Below are 20,834 nucleotides of genomic sequence, written 5' to 3' on the forward strand. Positions count from 1 at the left end.
CGGCCATGGGGCCGGTGGGAACGGTGGCGGTGCGAGATGGCGGCGCCGCGCTGCCCGGCGGCTTCTGGGCGGCGGTGCGCGTCTGGCTGGAGAAGCCGCAGGTGGCCAACAGGCGGCTGTGCGGCGCCGCCATCGATGCGGAGGGGACGGTGCTGCTCGGGGAAGGCGAGGAAGGGTTTCCCTGCCTCACCGCCGTGCCGGGAGGAGGGAGAGAAGAGGGGGCTGCGGAGCTGGGCCGGCTGTGGAGGGAGGTGAGCGGGCACCTGCCGCCCTCCCTCACGGCCCGGGGCCGGCGGGGCTCCGAGCTCCGCGCCGTGCTGAGGACGCTACTGCCCCGGGCGCGGCCCGCCGGGCCCCCTGCCCCTCCGGCGAAGGAGCTGGTGGTACAAGGTGAGCCCCCAGCCCTGGGCACCCCCTCTGTTTGACTGGGGAGGTTAGGGCCTGAGGGAGGGGGGAGAAAATGGCTCATCGTCCCGTCTTCCTTAGGGAGGCAGGAAGGGCTGTGCGTCGTGCGGGCTCCTCTCAGAAGCGTCCCCCACAGAAACACTGCGTGTTAATGACAGCCTTCAAGGAGTGACTGTAGCCTTTGAAAATGCAGCTAGTTTTTAAAACTACATAGACAGTTCTTGCATCAGGCTCGTCACGTCCAAATTGCATGTGTCAATTTGCATGCTGTTGGTTTTGCCTCAAGATGAAGCGTGGCTTTTTTTTTTTTTTTTTAAAGGTACTTGCATTCTGTGGTGGAACCACACTGCAGGAAATCCTGCTAGGACTTAGAGTGGTCTTACTGTGTAAAATTCCTTCTCTGTATCTATGAAGCCTTCAAAAAAGTATATGTTTTAGGTTTGTTTTCTTTTGACGTTGTAAGGTGATGTTCCTGAGCCACGCCTGGGAAGCTTATGTGTAGGAAAAAGCCTAGAAGGTTTTTTTTTATTTATTTATTAATATGTTTAAAATAGAAAGAGATACTGGAACACTGAGAGGGGTTTGACAAAGGATAGGCTGAGGAAGCAAGACTTAATGTTTGCTCTATTGCTAATCATTCTTTCTCATCTCACTCAAAAATTTTGGAGTCCACAGGTATTTTGGTTTCTTTGTCAATGTAATATTTTCATAGTTCGGAGATTTGCATTTGTCAGTTTTGATGTTAAGTGAAGGATCAGTTTCAGATAGGGAACTTATGTTATTCTAAAGAAATCCCCTTGGATAAGTATTGCTAAGAGTTTTTTTAACTAGTGCATAAATTAATAATGCATACATATGTGCCATATAGAATAGAGTAAATCCTTTTAGAGTAAGTTTATAGGAAGGATATAGGGAGTAAATTAAGATGGTAAAAAGTAGTAGCATGTGAGTACTAGATTGTATCATGCCTCTTGTGTTTCACTGCAGTCTCATTTGTTTTTATTTGTAAGTTGTTTCAAAAGGATGTATTCTCTCCCTCTCTGTTTTCCTTTGTGTAGGAGTTAACTGATACATGCATGAGTACTGTTAGAAAATGTAACATGTTAAAAGTTGCAGTATATCTTCTTGAAATATTTTAGAAGCACTGAAGGGCATGGCCAGCTGTTACTCTGCTCATCTCAACTTTTCCAAAATCTGTGGTGTTTGGAACTTGAGCATAAGCATTTTATTCCATAGGTGATAGATATTAAGATCTGTAGGGTGGCTGCTGAACATAACTTAGTAGTACGCGCGCCTTTACCTAAAAACAGGTCTTCTCAGGAGGTCTCCTTTCAGAGATACAATATACTTAATTTAGGTATAGATAGTGTTTGTATGTTGTTATTTTTCACATGGCTACATCCAGGAGCTCTAATTGGGAAATCTGGATGGCGCTAAAACTGAAGAGCAGCTATACTTCATAATTTCAGAGTAGATCCTGTGTTTGAACACAGCAAAAGTGATACTGATATTATTATGGAATACTTCATAATACTGCTCTGATTGCTTATCTAATGTAAGGTTGAGTATGTAAGTCTCCATTAACTTGAAATGTGCATCCCAGATCTACAGATTACTGTGTAATAGGGGAAAGCAGCAGTTTTATTCTAGTATTCTAGTTCTATTCTAGTATTTATACTAGAAAATCTCAGTGTCTGTAGATTTTCAGATGTTTATGTTTATAGGTTGTGAATAGTCTCGCTGATCGGCTTTATATCTTTTGGAAAACAACAGGCAGTGGAGTGCGAAGAGTAGATCTGCTTCTCAGTGTGCCTGATGTCTGAAATTATTAAACTGTTTGAATTCTCAAAATTCATCATTGTCCTTGATCTTGCCTCATTAGTATACACTTAATGTAGTAAGAAAACAAAAGTGTTGTGTTTATTTTTTTTTTTTTTGGTGCTAACCAGGATGATTTGTACATGTCACTATTTACATATCTTTTCAGATGTTTACAGTGGAACTGCGACCTTTCTGCCTTTGGAGAAAAACAAGGAAGGAAAATACCAGATTAAAAAGTGCAATATTTATCAAATTCAGCTTACTCACATAAAAGATAAAGAATGGTAAGTGAGAGTGGAAGGAAACCCAAGTTATTGTAAGAATCGCATCATGGTTTAGTGTTGGTGTCCAGGTGATTTGGTTTTTATAATTTGTGTGATTAGCAAGTGGCATTACTGGTGTGATCTCAGTGCATAGTGTTCAGTTAAAAACAATACGTAAAATACCAAAATCAACACAAAACAAATCTATTTCAACTTCAAATGTAATACATTGACTGCACATGTATGTGGTATGTGAATCCTCATCAGTAGGAGATGACAATGTCTGTGGTGGAAGTCAGGTTCTGTGGGTGTTAGTAAGGTTGAAAGATGAAAAGGAATTGCTCTTTGGAACCTGCCAAGCTTCAGTCATTAAAATGTGTGGACACCTTGGTCCTGAGCGTTGAAGATGTAGTTGTTCATGCTGACAGCTTACATAACTAACAAAATCTAAATAAATTTAGAGATCGGGAAATAGTGAAATGTACCAACTGATAATATATTTTGCTCCTAATTTTGGTTTGTTTTCATGAGGTACCCACTGGTTAGCATTTGGAATATTGTGGTAAATCAGGTTGTTTATCATATGTGAGTTTTCGGTCATTGTAGTAAATCTAGCATAGACTCTCATATGGTGTTTGAATTAGGAGATAATGAGCTGTCTAACAAAATCTAGGAAAGACTGTTTTATTATTCAGTGACTTTGCTTTTATTTTCCTTTTGTTTGTGCGTTATGTGTTTACTTATTCCTCAGAGTACTCATATGACTTTTTTGATCTTCCAATTTTTTTTCCACTTTATTATTTTCTCTACTCTTGAGTTAGTGAGGTGTGAATACACTGCATGTCATCAACGTTTATTTTATTTTTAAGGTCTGTGTCTATTGTAGCTCCCTCTTCAGAAGATTGGTTCTCAGATGGAATTACATACCCCAAACTAGCATGGCTTGGAAATGAACTTTTGCCCAAACTGGCTAAGTGGTCTGTGGAGCAAAAGCACAGTGAGTTTAGAAGTACACTCTCATTCATTTCTATAGCAAAGTACAGCAAGGTTTATCAAGAACTTAAAGAAAAATACAAGGAGATGGTAAAGGTAAGTTTAGCAATAAATGTAGTAATAACATGCTTTCCTGCCGTTGTTTTTTGTTTCTGTTATTTGTTTCCTGAAACTGCTTCTTCCAATTTTTTTAAATAAAGGAATCAGTTTAATTAAAAATTATGCAGTATAGTTCGTTGGATTGTTTTTTAGTCTTTACTGCATATGTGGAGAAAAAAGTAGTTTTTATAGTATTTGGAAGAACTGAACTGGAAAATTTTGAGCCAAATTCACACTAAATATCTGGTGGTGTTAGACATGTTCCACAATGTTTGCCTTCAAAAAAGAAATAAGCGGTAGGTCAGTGGATGGAAATACTAAATCATCCACACAACAAAGCGTAAGTATAGCATGTCCTTCTACAAAGCATCAAAGAGTCAGAAAGCAACACTGGTTAAATGTCTATGGCTGTATTTACATTTAGATGCATTAATATGCCTTTCTGAGTCAGAGCAGCAATGTTTTAGTCCTGGGGACTCCTAAAAATGACAATGACCATCTTGTATGATGTAATGGGTATTATATCATACATGTAATACATAATTATGCAACAAACTTAAGATACAGCCAAGGAAATGGGTAAATGCTTTTGTAAAACATTGTGGAAATGTTGAAAGTTTTCCCTCTTGATGTTTCTGCACTAATAAAAAGGTATGTGTGACAGGTGTTTTTGAATTGTGGGTGAGGTAGTGGGTTTGTTTTTTTAGCTCCGCAGTAGTTTTGTAGCGTTGAACGTTTTAATCTGTCTCAATTTTTTGCTTAGAAAATAGGGATTATACTTTCTCTGTATTTCTGCTTCATGTTTTGATTCTTCTGTTGTGCCAGGATAGTTCTGTCTCATATGTTTGGAAAATAAATTTATGAATACTGTAATTAACAATGATGCACTTAACAGGAGGAATAATATTTTTGCTCTGAGAATTAGAATAAGCAAAAGGATGCCCGCCCTATTGCAGACCAGATGCAGCAGGTTACTTGCGAGGTGTGCATATGGAGCTGTAATGTTCTTGGAAACTCTATTGACTGAAAGCAGACGTCCTTTATACCAATATACTTCTGTGTGATTTACAAAATCTTAGTCTTTGTTTACATTTTTTGTGTATATTTTTACTCAATTCAAAACGCATGAAGTGGAGAAGTCTATTGAAGAAGAGTATCCAGATCATTCTGAGCTCTCTTTGCAGTATTTTAAGATGGCACAGAAAGTAATAGTTTTTCTTTTTTTTCTTTTCTCCTGAAGGTATGGCCAGAAGTAACAGATCCTGAGAAGTTTGTATATGAAGATGTTGCCATTGCTACTTACTTGCTGGTAAGTTTTTATTAGTGTTTTCAAGCATAACTTGAACCCAAAGTGGAATTTGTGGCTCAAAGTCTATTCAAATTGAGCTTGTATTAGGATCTTCTTTGGTAGTACCCTCAATGGTATTTCAGGGATTTATATACAGTAACTGATTACAAAAAGTAAGCATTTTATAACAGAATTTGAAAAAACAAAACAAAAAACCCTTTAATATGACATATCAAGGGGGGGGGGAAAGAAAAGCTTTTTTTTATACTGTGGCATACCACAAAAAATAAGCACAGTAACAAAATTAAAATTAGAGGAACATTAACACTTTTTTGAAGACTTGCAGTCTTCTGTCATAGGATTTTTATGTCACACAGGCAAGCTGTAGTTTTTTTTGTTTTAAAGTGGTTAGAACAAAAAGCACTAACGTACCAAAGAAATAATGATTAGACTGTCCAGTTTGGAGATGAGAAGCTACTGTCACTATGTAGGCACATCAATATTTTGACTGCTATCTAGAGTGCAGTAAGAGTATATCTACCTAGAAGTATAATGCAGACACCTGTTGCATCTCCTCTAAATCAGTATTTGTAAACAAGTTAACTCACTTACAGATCTCATTGAGGACTATTTTAGTTTACTAATTGTTTGCTTAAACTTAGAACCTCAGTTCCTTACCCCATAAAAATTTTTTAAGATTGTCTGAGGAAGCCTAACTGACACAGGCTGCTCTCAAAACCTTGAATATAACATTGATGTGACAGAAGATACTTCGCTGGATAAATGATCATCATGACATTGGCTTGTGGAAAGAGCTATATAATAGACTTTTATCATTTTTACCACCATGACAGTAGTAGTAGTTGTTGAATGTTGAAAATTAAGTCATGTACATGAGGAATTATAATAGTTGTAGCCCCAGGAAAATTCTGTAATGACACTGCTGAAGAAGTTGTGCATAAAAAATTGCAAGACAGTGTTTGTTTACGGTCATAATGTTTTTTAGTTGAAGTAGAAGTAACTTTCCAAAAGTTATTAAGGTGATCCAATAACTGGCTTGTATAAATGAAAGCTTAATATATTGATAACCTAACCTCCATAACCATAATCAGATATGAATATATAATAACTCATTACTTAGAAATGTTAAATGAGTGATAAAAGGTCCAGTGTTAAATTAATACGGATTTACAGTACTTAAATTGATATGATGAGAGGAGGGGTCATCTGACCCCTTTATTATACTCTGCAGTCATATAAACGTTGCTTATTGTCTAGACACATTACCAGAGAAGTACCTGTTCAGTTTGAATTATAAGAAACTCATCAAGGGATGGAGGATGGGTGTGATCTGAGTAGGAGGCGATTAGAGTTTTCTGGGTTAGTCTGGAGTGCAGAAGTGCAATGATTGCTACATTTAAAAATATAAACACAACCATATAATCTTATGGTTTATCTGGAACTTCTTTTTCTCTGTCTAAACTGACAAAATAACAAGTAGCAATGTTACAAATACTAATTTTTGTGGTTAAATATTCTTGACAATTTGTGTTATTCGTGGGGAAAATAAGAATCGAGAAGCTACAGAGGACACTCTCATTGAGCAAAAAAGAGTTTGACAGGAGTAAAAGGAGACTAATCCGTATGCTGCAAATATCCTATTATTAAGATTAGCAATTTCCAAACTGCATAACTATGTAGGACTAACTACTTATGTACAGAGCACGGGTTAGAACTGGGCTAAAAGCTTTGGGGTCCACTTCAGCTGATTCAGAATTTGGGGCAGCTGACTCTTGCAAAGTAAATTACAATTTCTTGCCTAGGCTGTAAAAAGTGATGTTGCAGTTCATAGCCAATTGATTACAAAGGACATCTTGCTTTTTATTTTCATCTCTGCACCCAATTCTTTCTTTTATACAGTGGATGTAAAGCCTTCTGTAGTGTCACATGTGGAGATACTGTTGGAAATTTAATTGCTGTTTCCTCATGTTAATCTCTTGTGCCGTTTATTTCAGCAGCTTATTTTTACATTTATGCTTTCCCTAGCCCAGCCTATATTAATTTCAACTTCAGGCACTCAGAAATGAGTGGAGGATGCTTAGCACTTGGAAAATGCTCGATACTTTGAAACAATCTTACTCCTTCTATTAGCAGTTTGAATATATTGTGTGTTTTTTTTTTTCCTTCTCAAGTTGCTTTCTCTTTGAGTGCTGTGGCTGTCTTCTGTCACTTCTTCATTGTCTCCCAGCATTCTGCTTTCATTTCATACGTCTTTTTACTGCTTTCTGACAGGGAAATTTGAGAGTGTAAGTCTAAAATGTTTTCTTTTCTTGTCTTAGATTCTCTGGGAAGAAGAGAGAAAGGAAAAAGGATTGGCCAAGAAACAGTCATTTGTAGATCTTGGATGTGGAAACGGTCTACTGGTTCATATTCTAAGCAATGAAGGGGTAAATAGAGTGCATTTTAAAACAAACAGGCAAAAGATATCTTCATTATTCTTGTTTTGCTGTCCTTTGGCAGGCAAATAGTCAAAATTCAGTTAATTCTTGTCATTAGAACAAGACTTTGTTACTCCTCAGTTATCAAAAAAAAAAAAGCAGAGCTTTAGAAACCTTTTATTATTAATTTTTTTAAGTGAAATTGATTATCCTGAAGGCTATTTATTTTTCTGAGGTAAGAAACTAAAAGAGAAAAGAAAAAGTAATTATATGATTTAGTCATGTTGTAGATTTATTAAAAAGGAATGGGTAATGTTAACATAAATATTCTTATTTGCAGTAGCCTTTAGATGTTTTTCATAAAGTTAGTTTTATCAAAACTGAAATCTATTCATCAAGGACTGAAAATGGATTTCTATATCTTTTAAAGCAATTCTAGGATTTTTTTATTTTGAAAAGGCCTAACAACATACTGTGCTTTTGGAAGTGAAAATGTGGCAACGGCAAAATTCAATCTCTTGAGGCGTAGTTTTTGAAAAGAAAACAGCAAAGAAAGGTCACTGAGAGTCAAGAAAAGTTGGGTCAGTCAGTTTCAGAAAATGTTATTTGTTATTTCTTCCACTTCTGGGAAGATACCATAAAAGTTGAGAGCCAGATTTTCAAGAGCAATTTAAATAGGTATGCCCAGATCAATTATCAATGTAGTTATATCTGTAATGTATCCTTTTCTTTCCAGTCTCTTGTAGGAGGGAAACAAGGATTAGAAGTATTCAATTTATTCGTGAAATGATGAAGCTGTGTTTCATTATGTGTCCAAATTTTAGTGTGACTGAAGTGGTGTATGCTAATATGTACATTTAGTCAGCTTGTTTGAGAATTTCTAATAAAATTGGTACTTACAAATGATACTTTGTTCAAATATTTCAGCACTCTGGTAGAGGAATTGATGTGAGGAGAAGAAAAATATGGGACATGTATGGACCAGAAACTCATTTAGAGGTATTACGCAAATGTATGTCAATCTCATTCATTTGTAACATTATTCATTTGTTCATTGCTTCAGACTGTGTTGATGCAAATGTAATTAAAAACACTGGGTTACTGACAATTGTCTAAAGCAATGTGTGGGTTTGGTATGCTGCCATTCATGTCCTAAAGGATTATAAAGTATGATGTAGAGGGGATTAATACAGCAATGCTATATCATGTGCTTGCTTTTTTGCAATGTACTTTGTTTTTCAGCTGAGAACACTAGCATGGTTTTTTATTGCTTGTGCAGACATGCACATTATGAAACAATCCTTGATCTTTATGGAAGTTCAATAGTGAGCAGCTTTATTTGCACTTTCTGTACATCACAAAAGATGTTAGTTTCCAAAGTTGTGAGTACTTTATTCATGAATTAATAACAGAATCACTCTGAAAGTGATTCTGATCTTATAGTGCTCTGTACTCTTTTGGGACAATATTGTTGAACCTCAAAGGAGCCAATTCCTCTGCTGTTCTGACTTTGTGGTAAGTCGTTGCAATAACAGCCTTCAAAAAAATGGACAGAAAAATGAGTCTGAAAGAGGGATTGTATTTCAAGTTCTCCATTCTTGTTTTTATGAGGACAGGAACAATCAGAGCACAGGCACATTTGCTTCAACTCTAGCTGGTTTTCGTTTGCTCGTTTAAGTGTGGCAGTGATGAACAATTGCCCTTTGGTGGTGAAGTGTTCCTGGTTTCTTGTTCTCGAGACTCCTGGAGTTTCTCACCTTATTCCCTCAAAAATTGTCAGCTTCCAATACACTAAAATACTTTTCTGTCCATAGCTATTCTCTAGTAGGTTTGGTTGAAAGTCAGTTCAACAAATCTTTAAATGCTAACAACTTAACTTTACATCAACAAAAGAGCAGCATCTTTCCTGGTTGGGAGGTGGAACAGTCATGTTGTGCAGCCTTCTCTCTGCCACCCTGCCATTTTACGTATAGACTGCCAAAACTTTCAGATTCCTTTCTTGCAGTCTGCAATCAGATCTTCTTGAAAGGCTTCAAGAAACAATCCAAAACATGAAGCTTTAGTACTCCTTCATTCCTATTGTGCTATATCAAGTCACTTGAGATCATACCAAACAGCACTTTCTCTTTTTCCTTCATGTAACATACTCCTTTTTCTGCCCCTTTTTTTTGTATTGTGGAAATCTTTGAATTTTGTATGTTTGTTTCATTTTAGAGTCTCACTATTTACAGTTCCTCAAATTTCTTTGCTCACAGGGAAGCTTCTGAGCATCAGCTGTCACTCTGCAGCATGAGGCAACAACAAAAAAAAAAACTTTTTTTTTTTTACTTTTTATAAAACATAGTTCACACAGAACACTTGAAAAAGCCAGACAAACTGTAAAAATATCCAAAATACGTATAGAAGGAAACTATAAATTTATTTGGGAGGGAGTTGGATAACAATCAGGAAGGATGATTATGCAAGGTTCCCATAGCCACAGGAGCCACAGAAGGAGAAAGCACCTGCTCACAGCCTTTTGTTACCATCAGAAGTTAATTTTGTTTTGATCTTAATTTAAAGCGTGAGTTGCAGCATGGATATTGGCATTTGTGACATTCAATGCCAATACTAACGATATAAATGAATGTAAGAGGTGGCACTCTGGATCACCAAACTGCTGTCAGATATAGCAAATACAAATGTGATTATGGGTTACTGTCAAAATGTGGAGTATAACACTGGTAATTCACGGTATGCCTAAATTGAATAATCAAAACTGAAATACAATGTAAGAGTAGCTTGCTTAACCATAAGAAAACACTTATCGAGCAGTTGTTTTAATATATGCCAACCTTGCAAAAGGAAATTTGTTACGTATCTGGAAATCTATATACATAAGTAAAAATTGAGAGGGATTTGGTACTTCAAGTAGATGATTATATACCATATTGATACTTAAAACACCTAAAACAATGCTTTCTGAAGAGGACAGTTGGGATGGAATTAGAGCTAGTCTGAGAACAATTGGGATGGAATTAGAGCTAGTCTGAGATTTCTGAAATTCCCTATTAGCTTTTTTGAATTCTTTTACAGATAACTGTTTTGCATATATGTGTGAATTTGGCATACATGCTATATATAAAATGAGAGTAAAGGAATCATTTTCAGAATTATTATTAAAGTTATCTAGAGACTTGAATTTGAAACAGGACTGTCTATTCTTCAAATCTGTTCAGTAATTATTGTCAGATTTTTACGTGTTTTTAGAGAAGAACATATTCTTCCATAGTATAAGGAACTTCAAGTATTTTCTTTGCTGAACTTATTTCCTAGGCAGGAACATATTGAGTGTGTGACAAAGACAAATGTTAAAGGCACTCTGGAACTTTTAAAATTTAGCCTGTATGAGCTGTTCGTGCTGTTTGTTTGTTTGTTTTTGTTTCTTTTGTGTTTTTGTTTTTAAAGAATATGAGAATAGGGTATTCTTAAGAATGATAACTATCTGTGAGTCAGTATTGTGGTGGCAAGACTCATGTGCTGTCTCCTTATTCCATATGTAATGAAACAACGCAAGCAAAATGCTATAATAAAGTCTACCAATGAAGCCTTCTTTCTCTGACCTATTGCTTCCCTATTTCTACTCCTGATATTGCATGTGTCATAGGGTAGCTCTGATACAACTTGGATGAGAACATTCTGGCAAGGTACACAAGAAAAAAAGTGTTGGGCTGGATTAGGTTGGTTATAAACAAATGGTAAGGTTGAAAAGTGGTGTTCTGTATACTTGGATTTAATTTAGGAAATGCCTGTGAAAGAAGAGAAGATAGCAATGAATCAGAACACAGCTTCCCTACTGTGTGAGACTGAGACATAGCAAATGAAGTGAGTCTCTGAAAAACTGGGCCCAGAAATACATGTGATAGGAGAATGGCAAGAAATCATAATCAATGTATAAGATTTGTTAACGTATACTTAGGATGTCAGATACCTTCATCAGACTTATCATTCCACTCTTTGTCTGACCAACATGTTGTGGGTTGCTGTTGCTAAATTAATTCTTTGTAGCAATAAAACATACTGCCTGGCAAAACTGTAAGCTGAGAATAATATTGACGGCTTCTGTGGGTTCTCATTCAGCTTGTATTTTTCCTGTTGTAGGATTTTATATTGTTGTTTAGTGCTTTATTGGCAAATAAATCTAAAGAAACCTGTAATAAATCTTACTTCAACTTTTTTTATTTTTTTTTTTTAGGAATCATCTATCATGCCGGGTGACAGTCATCTATTTCCAGATACTGATTGGCTGATAGGAAACCATTCAGATGAATTAACACCATGGATACCTGTAATTGCAGCCAGGTACTTGGTGGAGGTGGGGAAACGGGGGAAGGAATAAAAACATAATTACCTGTACGTGCTTGGTGAAAATTGCTGCTTTTGCAGCCACATCAGGTGTTCTCACAAGTTTTGCTTCTTGTGATGCCAATTGATTATTTTTACAAAATGTTTTTTTTGCTGTGGAAAAGCACAGTATTTATTTTCTCATGGAATTCAGTACAGCATTTTGCTTTTGAAGTTCAAACTGAATTTTGTATTTATTCCTTAGACATGAATCTAGTTTTAAAAAAAATTACTGTTAGTCCTACCTTTCTTTGAACCGCTCTGCTTATCACAACCAGCTGCAATAGTATGATACCTAGAGATTTAGTCCTGCAGACTGTGTTGGTACAGTAGTTTGCTATAGCAAATACTTCATGAAACAGTGACTTTGATTATACTAATAAATTTTCTGAAGGAGGAACATATAAATTGTACTTTGTGAAGCTCTGTCACCTTCATAAAAATTTCCATCATTGCCTGTGTCTGGGCTATTTCTTAAATTTATGTGTGTTATCTGAAATAACTTTCCATTCAGCAGTTATCCGTTATCCTTCCCATAGGTCTTCCTATTCGTGTAGCTACTTTGTGCTGCCATGTTGCTTCTTTGATTTCCATGGAAAATACAGCCGAAGACAAAGCAAGAAGACTCAGTACAGAGAATATCTTGATTTTGTTGCGGAAGTGGGATCTGTATGTGGTTTTCACGTGGAAGAAGACTGCCTTAGAATTCCATCAACAAAAAGGGTAATTTTGGACTCTGTAGGGCTTTTATCTTTACTTTTAAAGATGCTGTCTGAAGTGGGGCTTGTTTTTTTTTAAAAAAAAAAGGGAGAAAAAACCAACAACTTTTTGCTCAGGCAGCTAGTGATAGGACACAGAATCACAGAGTGGCCGAGGTTGGAAGGAACCTCTGAAGATTATCTAGTCCAACTGCCCTGCCGAGCAGGATGAAGTGAGACAAAGGAGGATGGTTTTAAAGTAAAAGAGGGGAGATTTATCTTAGATGTTAAGAGGAAATTCTTCACTCAGAAGGTAGTGAGGCCCTGGAACAGGTTGCCCAGAGAAGCTGTGGATGCCCCATCCCTGGGAGTGTTCAAGGCCAGGCTGGATGGGGCTTTGAGAAATCTGATCTACTGGGTGGTATCCCTGCCCATGGCAAGGGGATTGGAACTAGGTGATCTTTAAGGTCCCTTCCAACCCAAGCAGTTCTATGATTCTGTGATATTTCTTCATTATTGTTTTGTGAGATTGGAGCATAGTCAGTTGCATTGCTTCAGATAATATGCTTTGAAGGTAGATTAAAAATACTCATGGGTTTCTTGGGTAATCTGCTATATTAAAGTTAACATCATAGGTTACAATCCTAAATACAAGAAAGAGTGAAAGGATTTATGGTTATTTATTATACTTGTCTGTAAGATGGAAAACTTTTACACTGTCTTTCTGCCTTTGTTTTTCCATCAGCCTATGCTGGTTAATTTTATTTAACTTTGCTGTTTTTCATGTCACATGGAATTCAAACTGAAATGTTTCTGGAGTAGAAAGTGGTGTTCAGCTCTAATTTTGTAAATAATCTGAGAGTCAGGAGCTCTCTCTTTGGCCTGTGCTTGTATGGCCAAAAAGATGCATTATGACTTGGTTACCAGATTTCTTCTGTAGCACCAGTATTTGAAACCTAAACTTAAAAATGCCCTGAGGCGTTAATGAGCATTGAGTTCTAGTGGATATCTCCTGTACTTTGGTTTAGAAGTCTCATAAAACATATGCTGTTTTATGTCTGGTTGGGGGGCTGTATGTAAGTATGGGACTCTGTTTAAATACTATGATACAAATAGTGATTTACCTATTTCTGCCAAGATAGGTGTGCCTTATTGGAAAAAACAGGACCTATCCAGCTACAGAATGTGCTTTGATTGACAATCAGATAACACGGTATATTCATAATCGTCAGACTTGTGCTGTGGTTACATGTGACAGAGGAGTTGGATTTAATCATAAAGATTGCTCTGATGATGTATGCAAAGAAGCAGCCTCAGAACTTCCTGAAAATGAAATGGAAACTGCTGGTAGAATTTGGATGCCTGGATTTCAACCCAGAGAAAAAGTAGAACAAATCAGAAATTGTGCTGCCCTGCCTCGAGATTTTGTAGATGATGTGGTTCTGAAAGTGGCAAATTTGCTATTAAATGCAGTCCCCCAAAAATCATGTTCTAATACTCACAGTGGAAATATGAATACCTGGAATCAAGGAGGTGAGATTGTCTTTCTGGCAGCGCTTTCCGTTACCTTTTACCTTTGCTGGTGGAGGGTGTTTTTTCCAATGAATTTACATGTTTGTAAATTTAGTAAGTGAAATAAACTTTAGGAAATACCATGACCTGCAAAAAAAAAAAACAAAACACTTTGATTGCTACTATGCAATGTTTTATTGCACTCTGGGGTGCAAATAAGGTGCATAAGTGTATTTTGAAACTTGTGTCTTTGCTTGTTTTTCTTTTACTCTATACTTGAGTACTACGGCAGAATCAACTTAAACAGAACTTCTCCCTGTTTCACAAAACATAACTCTGCATCTCAGTATCTAAGTTGGGGAGGATCTAAGTTTATTTTTGGATTGTGACAGAATAACTAGCTATAATTCTTGAATAAGTGCTCTGAAGTGCCATTTAATTACAACATGATTAGGAATTTTTAGTTGGCTTAGCATTAGAATGAAAAGGAATGGAAGTTGCAATTTATTTTATAGGCACTCAGTAAGTTTCATTTTTCTGCACCCATATTTATTATTTACTCACTGTAGTTTGTTATATGCTACAGGATATGCTATGTTATATGCTATTGTTAAAGGAGAATGAGTCATTTTCTTTCTACTACATGCATGTAAACTTCCTACTACGTGCATGTAAACAGTGCTTAGCACAATGAGGATTACTGAAAAAAAAAAAAGCGGGGAAAGAAAATACGTCTTACTTTGGAAATCCTGACTTGAGACCTGTAGAATGAAAACTACCATTTTACAGACAATATACATATAAAATATACAATTTATGTTTGTGATATTGGGAACACAAAGTTGTTACAGTACTTGTATATAATTCATAGATTCTGTTCATAATCGTTAATTTATACAAAAGTTAGGGTATTCAAGGATTTTAGATATACACATTTTTATAGCTACACCATTATTTATTACAGAAAGCCTTTCCTTGAGAGAAGTAGCAGAACATTTAAATAAAGAGACTTTAAAGAGGCTGAAGAGTGAATATGGAGGCTTACAGACACTGCTCAAGAACAATCATCAGGTATTCGAAGGTAAGGAGTAGATAGGCATTATTTGTTTGGCCTATTACTACTGTAATATTAAGTTACTATTACAAGTTACTATTGTAGTGTGGAAAAATTAGTATTTTTCTCATTTGAGAAATTGAGAAAAATGAGCCCCTTCATTGCTCCGAGATACAGTTAGTAAAGCTTCCTTTTGAATAAGACTGGTAAGGCAATCAGCAAAGAGCTTTTCTAGATCATTTTTGTCTGAAAAGACAGCCCTTCAGTTAAAGTGGCTAATCTAATACTGTTGTTTGACTAGGGAGATTTTTTCCTTTTCTTGTAATGTATTGATGATTTACGGGGCAGTCAGATGCAGAGAAAGTTTGCTAAAGCGTTTAATCCAGACTTGGTCTGGCCTTACCAAGCCCTGTAGTATAAATGCTGATGACAGGATAAAACTAGCCTCCTGTAACTGTGAAGCTTGATGTATTTATATAGTCTGTGGTAGTATGGCTCAAAGAGCTCAGTGGCACAATTTTGTGGCTGGCTTGCTTTGTTCATAGCTGTGATGGTGGTGGGTTATTTGCTTTTTTTTCTTCTCTCCACTCTTGTCCCCTCTTATAATGTGGTATGGGGGGTGTTTGTGTGTGTGTTTTTTTTTCTATGTTTGTTTTCAATTTGTCATGGATGTTATCTGCATGTTACCTCTGAAGAAAGACTAAGATTAAGACTACATCTTTCTCAGTAACTTGCATCGTGTGGAAAGTGCCTGGGACTTCAATAGAGACCAACATTTGATTGTTTTCTTCAGTAGTCCGTCGTTGTAACAAGGGACTTCTGCTAGTGTGTGTTGTGGAAGGACCTTGCTCATGCCAGAGACCAGAGAAAAACATGGGTAGAGCTCTTACTTTCATCACAAATAGATGCATGCATTCACAAAAAAAAAACCACAAGAGTAACTGATCTATGAGTTCTAATAATCTAATGAGATCTACTGATCTCCTTATTTTAAGTCTGAGAGAGATTTTAAAGCACTGAACCCACTTCTGGATTGGCCTTATATGAGTTTAGAGCTATTTCTGCGTCACAAGGAAACTTGGAAGGATAAATTCATCCAGGCTTGAATGTGTGATATTAAACTTTTGCCAGACTCATTATTTTTTTTTTGAACCATTTTTTTTTTTCCAAAATGGTATCAGTTAACTATTCCAAGCTATAAGACTGTGATACAGAGTCATACTGAAGCAGAATATGAAAATAGAACATGGCAACTTAGAAGTGGCAGATTCTTCCCTCTTCACTTTCACCATTGTTTGTCATCTTTTTTTTTCTCTTACTAACTTTCTTTTATTTTATTTCCTTATACATTTAAGGAGTTGATAGAGGTTCAGAAGTTTGTGTATGCAGTTTATGGTCCTAATTCATTAAATTAATTTACTTTTTCATTTTTATTTTTTTAAACAGTACTGAATCTTTGTTAACAAACCATCATGGCCAGCCATCCCATTTATATGAAGGATTAGACTTGTCATTTCTTTGGTGCAGTGCTCTTTTGTGCCAGTTGAACCATTGTCTTTGCATTGTCTTTGTCTTTGAACTCTTGTCTTTGCAAGAGCATTTCTGTGTAGTGACAGTATTAAAAGACTTAAACTAGTTTTTTGCTGGTAATTAGAGTTTGAATATAGAGTAATGAAATGTTGAACAAGGAAAGGATTATAGTTCATAAAGTTCAAACTTTTTTCAGAACTTGCAATCTAAATTCTGAGGATTTTGGTAGAAATTATCTTACCTGATATATTTAAAAAAAAAAACAAAACACATCTCTATGAACCCTCTATGAGGACGATAAAAAGGTGCCTCAAACTATTCAGCATGATGGTAAAACATCTCACAGGGCAATTGATCAATTTTTCTTTAGACCATCTCTATATTACTTCAGTTTGTTGTGCACATCTTTCTATTTCTGTACAAATGGTACATTTGGTTTTGCCTGAGTGATCCATTTGTAGAAAATGTTATTTGCTGACTGTCACTATGCATTTTTTCCAGTATGATTCCCATGGCTGTCTATTAACAGCTGCACTTTTGTTTGTTTTTAAATCTTAGTTCTAAATGGGAGAGTTCATATTCGTGACTGGAGAAAAAAGAAGCCATCAAGGAAAACTAAGCCTGAAGTAAAACGATGCCTTTCAGCTGAAGCATATAAAACACGTCTCTGTTGGTTTTTCATTCATCATCCGGATGGTTGTGCTTTGCCTACTGAATCTTGCCCATATGCTCATGGGACTGAGGAGCTAAGACAGTCTCAGACTATTAAAAAGAAAAAACATATACAGTGATAAAAATCTGCCACTTATGTTTAGGTTTGTGTGCATAACTGAATTTGACTGACTTTGGGACCACTTAGTGCATGAAGACCTGTAAAGTTTGGAGTTTTTTTCTTATTCCTATGTATCTTATTTTTCTAGTTGGTTTACAAGTTCTCCTGTATTTTAATTCTTTTATTATTGACATGGAAAAGTTACAGTAAAATATATACATACTTCTGGATTTTGTTTATTTTCTTTAAAAGAATGGCTTGTCTGACATGCATTTGTGTAAGTGCAAAAGTTTACACTCTTCACAGTCCTTGATCACATCAAATGTACATGATGTATTTGCAAACCCTAACATTTAGTTGTTTTGTTCAATACTTTGCAGGATGATTTATGGTTTCTTGCTACTCACAGTGTCTCTTGGGAGTAGAAGTGGATAGGCTTCACTCACTTCTGACTTGTGACAGCCTCTTTACTGTGGAGTAACACTAATTATTATCCTTCCTTTCTTGGCCAGAGCTAGTCCAACAAAATGATTGTTGGATTGAAGAATAACTTCCTGGGAAGTTATGGAGGTTAGAGAAATTGCATAGGAACTGATTACAGGACAAGTAGGTTTAGGACTACGGGTGACTAACGCATGTAAGAACTCTGTAAGAGCACAGGGACTCTGAATCACAAAGAATGGAAATAATTGAAGACCAAGCAAATGAACAGTGAAAGATGACACTGGAAAAGGGTTTCAAAAGTTTCAAAGCCACTTTATTTACTTCCTTTGCTTTCAGCCAACAGATTGCAAAGAACTCTCTGAAGTGTCATGTTCCTCTCTTCCATTTCTCTTCTGATCCTGGAAGAAGTGGCTCTTGGTAGATAACAGCTAACCTAGATTGGTTTTTAATTACATTTTTCTAATGAAAGGGGAATGAAATACATGTCTGACTCACTGAAGTCACAAATACACACGTGGTAAGACTAATGTATTAAATTTAAAACTAACTTTTTCTTTGTGCAATGCTATGATAACTAGTATATTAGTATAGCACACTACTTCTATTGTATAGACCCAATTCCCTAAACTCACCAACATAAAGCTCTGTCACAGATTCCTGATGGCTGTTCTTTCAGTTTGGCATCGCTGCAGGTGGCAAGCCATCCAACAAATCTGTACTTTCCTGTTCTTTGGAAAAATGGTAAGAGAACATTCTTCCCCCTCATTTTTGGGTAGAAATGTTAGCCTTGTATAATTTCAAATGTAAATCTCAAGGTAATTGCCAAAAGCTTTTAAAAAAGTTCTATTTTATATCAATGCTGTATCTTGTTGCTTTGTCTGTGATCCACCATCTTAGAATGGCATTAATATAATTGATTTTGGCAATAGATGAAAGCCAGTAGTGAGTAAGGATCAGTTTTATTCTTAATAAAAACCTGTTTACCCACAAGGCATTCGAGCATAAAATCTCAATCATTGATGTGACAGTGTCACTTTACTGCTAGGTTTGTTATCATCACTACCTATTAGTTAATTTAGCCTTATTTGAAACCTTTCGTTGTAGAGGGGAAACGGTTGCTGTTGTAGATATTTCATGAGAGTGAGAGCATTAGAGAGACAGAAGAGTTGGATGACAGATTGTAATCATAGAAATACTGGGATCTAGAGATTTTGTAATTGCATCTGTAGAAGAGTTACAGTTTCAAATAGTCTACAGTTGAATATTCTAAATAGAATAACAAAAAATCTGAGTTCGCTTTCTGTCTTACACCTCAGTAAAGGACTGAATTTTTGTTTTTCGTCAAGTCACTAAAACTGAAATGAAATCACAAGACAGTATTTTCCTTATGGAATGTCTGAATGTATCTTCAGGACAGTCTATTTTCTGGCACATTTCAAACCAGTTCAGTTTTCTGTGTTTGTATCATTTGCATTGTCTGTTTATGAAGTTACTGAGAGTTACTTCATGTTATGTTATTAGGTTGCCTGTAGCCCGTCGAGGAGTTCTTACAGCTTGTCTGACAGCAAATACAGGCCTCTAGGCATGCTTTGTAATAAAGTCATGCTGGTCATGAGTTTGGGGGCTTGTTTGTTCAGATTCAAAGTTGTAAATGATAATTAACACTTAAATGATCTTAAGGGCATGCATTTATGAGCTGAAATCTAGCTTTATCTAGCATATAAAATAAGCAAGAGCGAGCAGTCATCAGCTTTGCTGAAGGCATCATAATGGCAAATATTTCAAAGTCAAGAGAGATGAAAAAATCTGAGTCTTACCAAGTGACAGCTAGAACAACTGTTGGGACAGGTGTCCAATGAAGTATCTAAACGTTCAGCATCAACTAAAGTCAGACACTCGCACCTGCTCTATTATCTTTTGTTATTGCTGGTAACTTCAATTTGTATAACTGAAAGAATATTTTCATAGAAAAATTGTAATTACTTGGGAGTTGACCCAGAATATAATGCCATCATGTTACTACAAGGAATACCCTTCACAATCACCTTTACCTGTTGTAGTATCACGCTGAACACGTAAGGAGCATCTTTTTCCTTTGGTGTGTTGGTGCATTTCATCTTCTGGAGCTTGTTACAGCAGCATACATGGCAATGGTTTCATGACTGGTCTTTGTGTGTTGTGAGTAATTTTTAGTGAACACTGTTATTTGGACCTGCTGAGTTTTTGTGGTTCCTTCCTATTATAATTTAACGTTCATATTTTTCAGGTAGAAATACTTAACTGCTTTAGTGCTCAATTACCATCTTCCAACTGCTGCTTTAAGCCACTTCTAAGGGGCTGCTACTAAAATACTGCCAGATGAAATCTGCTTAGCAATGACAATCCACCTCTCCTCTTCCCTGTCCAGTTTTGTTATAACAGGTTTCAGCAGCTCAATATAGGTGAGTTTAGCTTCAGGTTACTTCGCAGTGGGAGCATTGTAGCAAATTTTTGCAACAGGAAAGATAGATGTTAATGTTTCAGATACCTGGGTCCATCTGCATTAGTTTTCCAGGTAGCCGCCCTGCCCATGTATGTGGTGCTTGTGCGTGCTCAAGGGCAAAGCGTTGGCTGCTGAAGCTGCGTACACCTGCCACGTTTTGGAAACACTGTCATCCAAGCTGCCAGTCAGTCCTGTTGTTTGACAGCTAGCCAGGCACCGTGTACAAAGACAAAACAATCTTCTCCCAAAAAGATTGCCCTGGATTTTGAGTGCTTTGGTGATTGTTTTGCTGTAGCAGCAATAAGGAAACTGCCTTCACAGCTAATTGATGTTGTGTGGGGGGTGTACACAGAGGTATGACAGCTGTGTATGACTGTCTTTTTCCTTCAAATTATAGGCTTCATGCAAGTATTTTTTTAATGCAGTGATTGAATGTGGAACTGAATGAGGAAGGGAAAATTGGCCTTTTCTCAGGGACAAAATATTGAGACAGTAGAGTTTTCATGGTGCCTATCTTTTGGTACTAAATCATACTTTTGTCTGTTTGTTTTCTCTGAATGTGCGACCTTCCCAGAGACAATGCTTTTACTCTGCAGCATCTGTGCTGTCTTCACTGGTCTTTGGTCCATCATGAATTACAGTACTGATATTG

The 20,834-nt window shown here is 36.5% G+C and overlaps 1 protein-coding gene across 2 annotated transcripts; it reads left to right on the forward strand.

Annotated features, from left to right (window-relative positions):
• Positions 1 to 2: 2 nt before the first annotated feature.
• On the forward strand, positions 3 to 18,690 carry TRMT44 (tRNA methyltransferase 44 homolog). Of its 2 annotated transcripts, none has more exons than XM_080590092.1 (11): positions 3 to 390; positions 2,393 to 2,510; positions 3,359 to 3,578; positions 4,822 to 4,890; positions 7,209 to 7,316; positions 8,235 to 8,306; positions 11,542 to 11,648; positions 12,230 to 12,413; positions 13,531 to 13,921; positions 14,865 to 14,981; positions 17,043 to 18,690. In XM_080590092.1, exons 1-11 carry the CDS (start codon positions 6 to 8, stop codon positions 17,273 to 17,275), a joined length of 2,004 nt encoding a protein of 667 aa, XP_080446218.1. In that variant the 5' UTR covers positions 3 to 5; the 3' UTR covers positions 17,276 to 18,690. The 2 variants fall into 2 exon arrangements, with proteins under 2 accessions (XP_080446218.1, XP_080446219.1); XM_080590093.1 differs by having other exon boundaries at positions 11,542 to 11,647; positions 12,286 to 12,413.
• The last annotated feature ends 2,144 nt before the right edge of the window (positions 18,691 to 20,834 follow it).

This window comes from Anser brachyrhynchus (assembly GCF_964034855.1).
Source record: "Anser brachyrhynchus genome assembly, chromosome: 4".
In the NCBI taxonomy this organism is placed as follows: domain Eukaryota; kingdom Metazoa; phylum Chordata; class Aves; order Anseriformes; family Anatidae; genus Anser; species Anser brachyrhynchus.

Excerpts from the sequence above, each read along its gene's own strand:
- TRMT44 (XM_080590092.1), top strand. The coding sequence starts at position 6 with ATGGGGCCGGTGGGAACGGTGGCGGTGCGAGATGGCGGCGCCGCGCTG. Across the intron at positions 3,579-4,821 it reads AATACAAGGAGATGGTAAAG|GTATGGCCAGAAGTAACAGA; the intron begins GTAAGTTTAGCA and ends TTTCTCCTGAAG. Across the intron at positions 11,649-12,229 it reads ATACCTGTAATTGCAGCCAG|GTCTTCCTATTCGTGTAGCT; the intron begins GTACTTGGTGGA and ends TCCTTCCCATAG.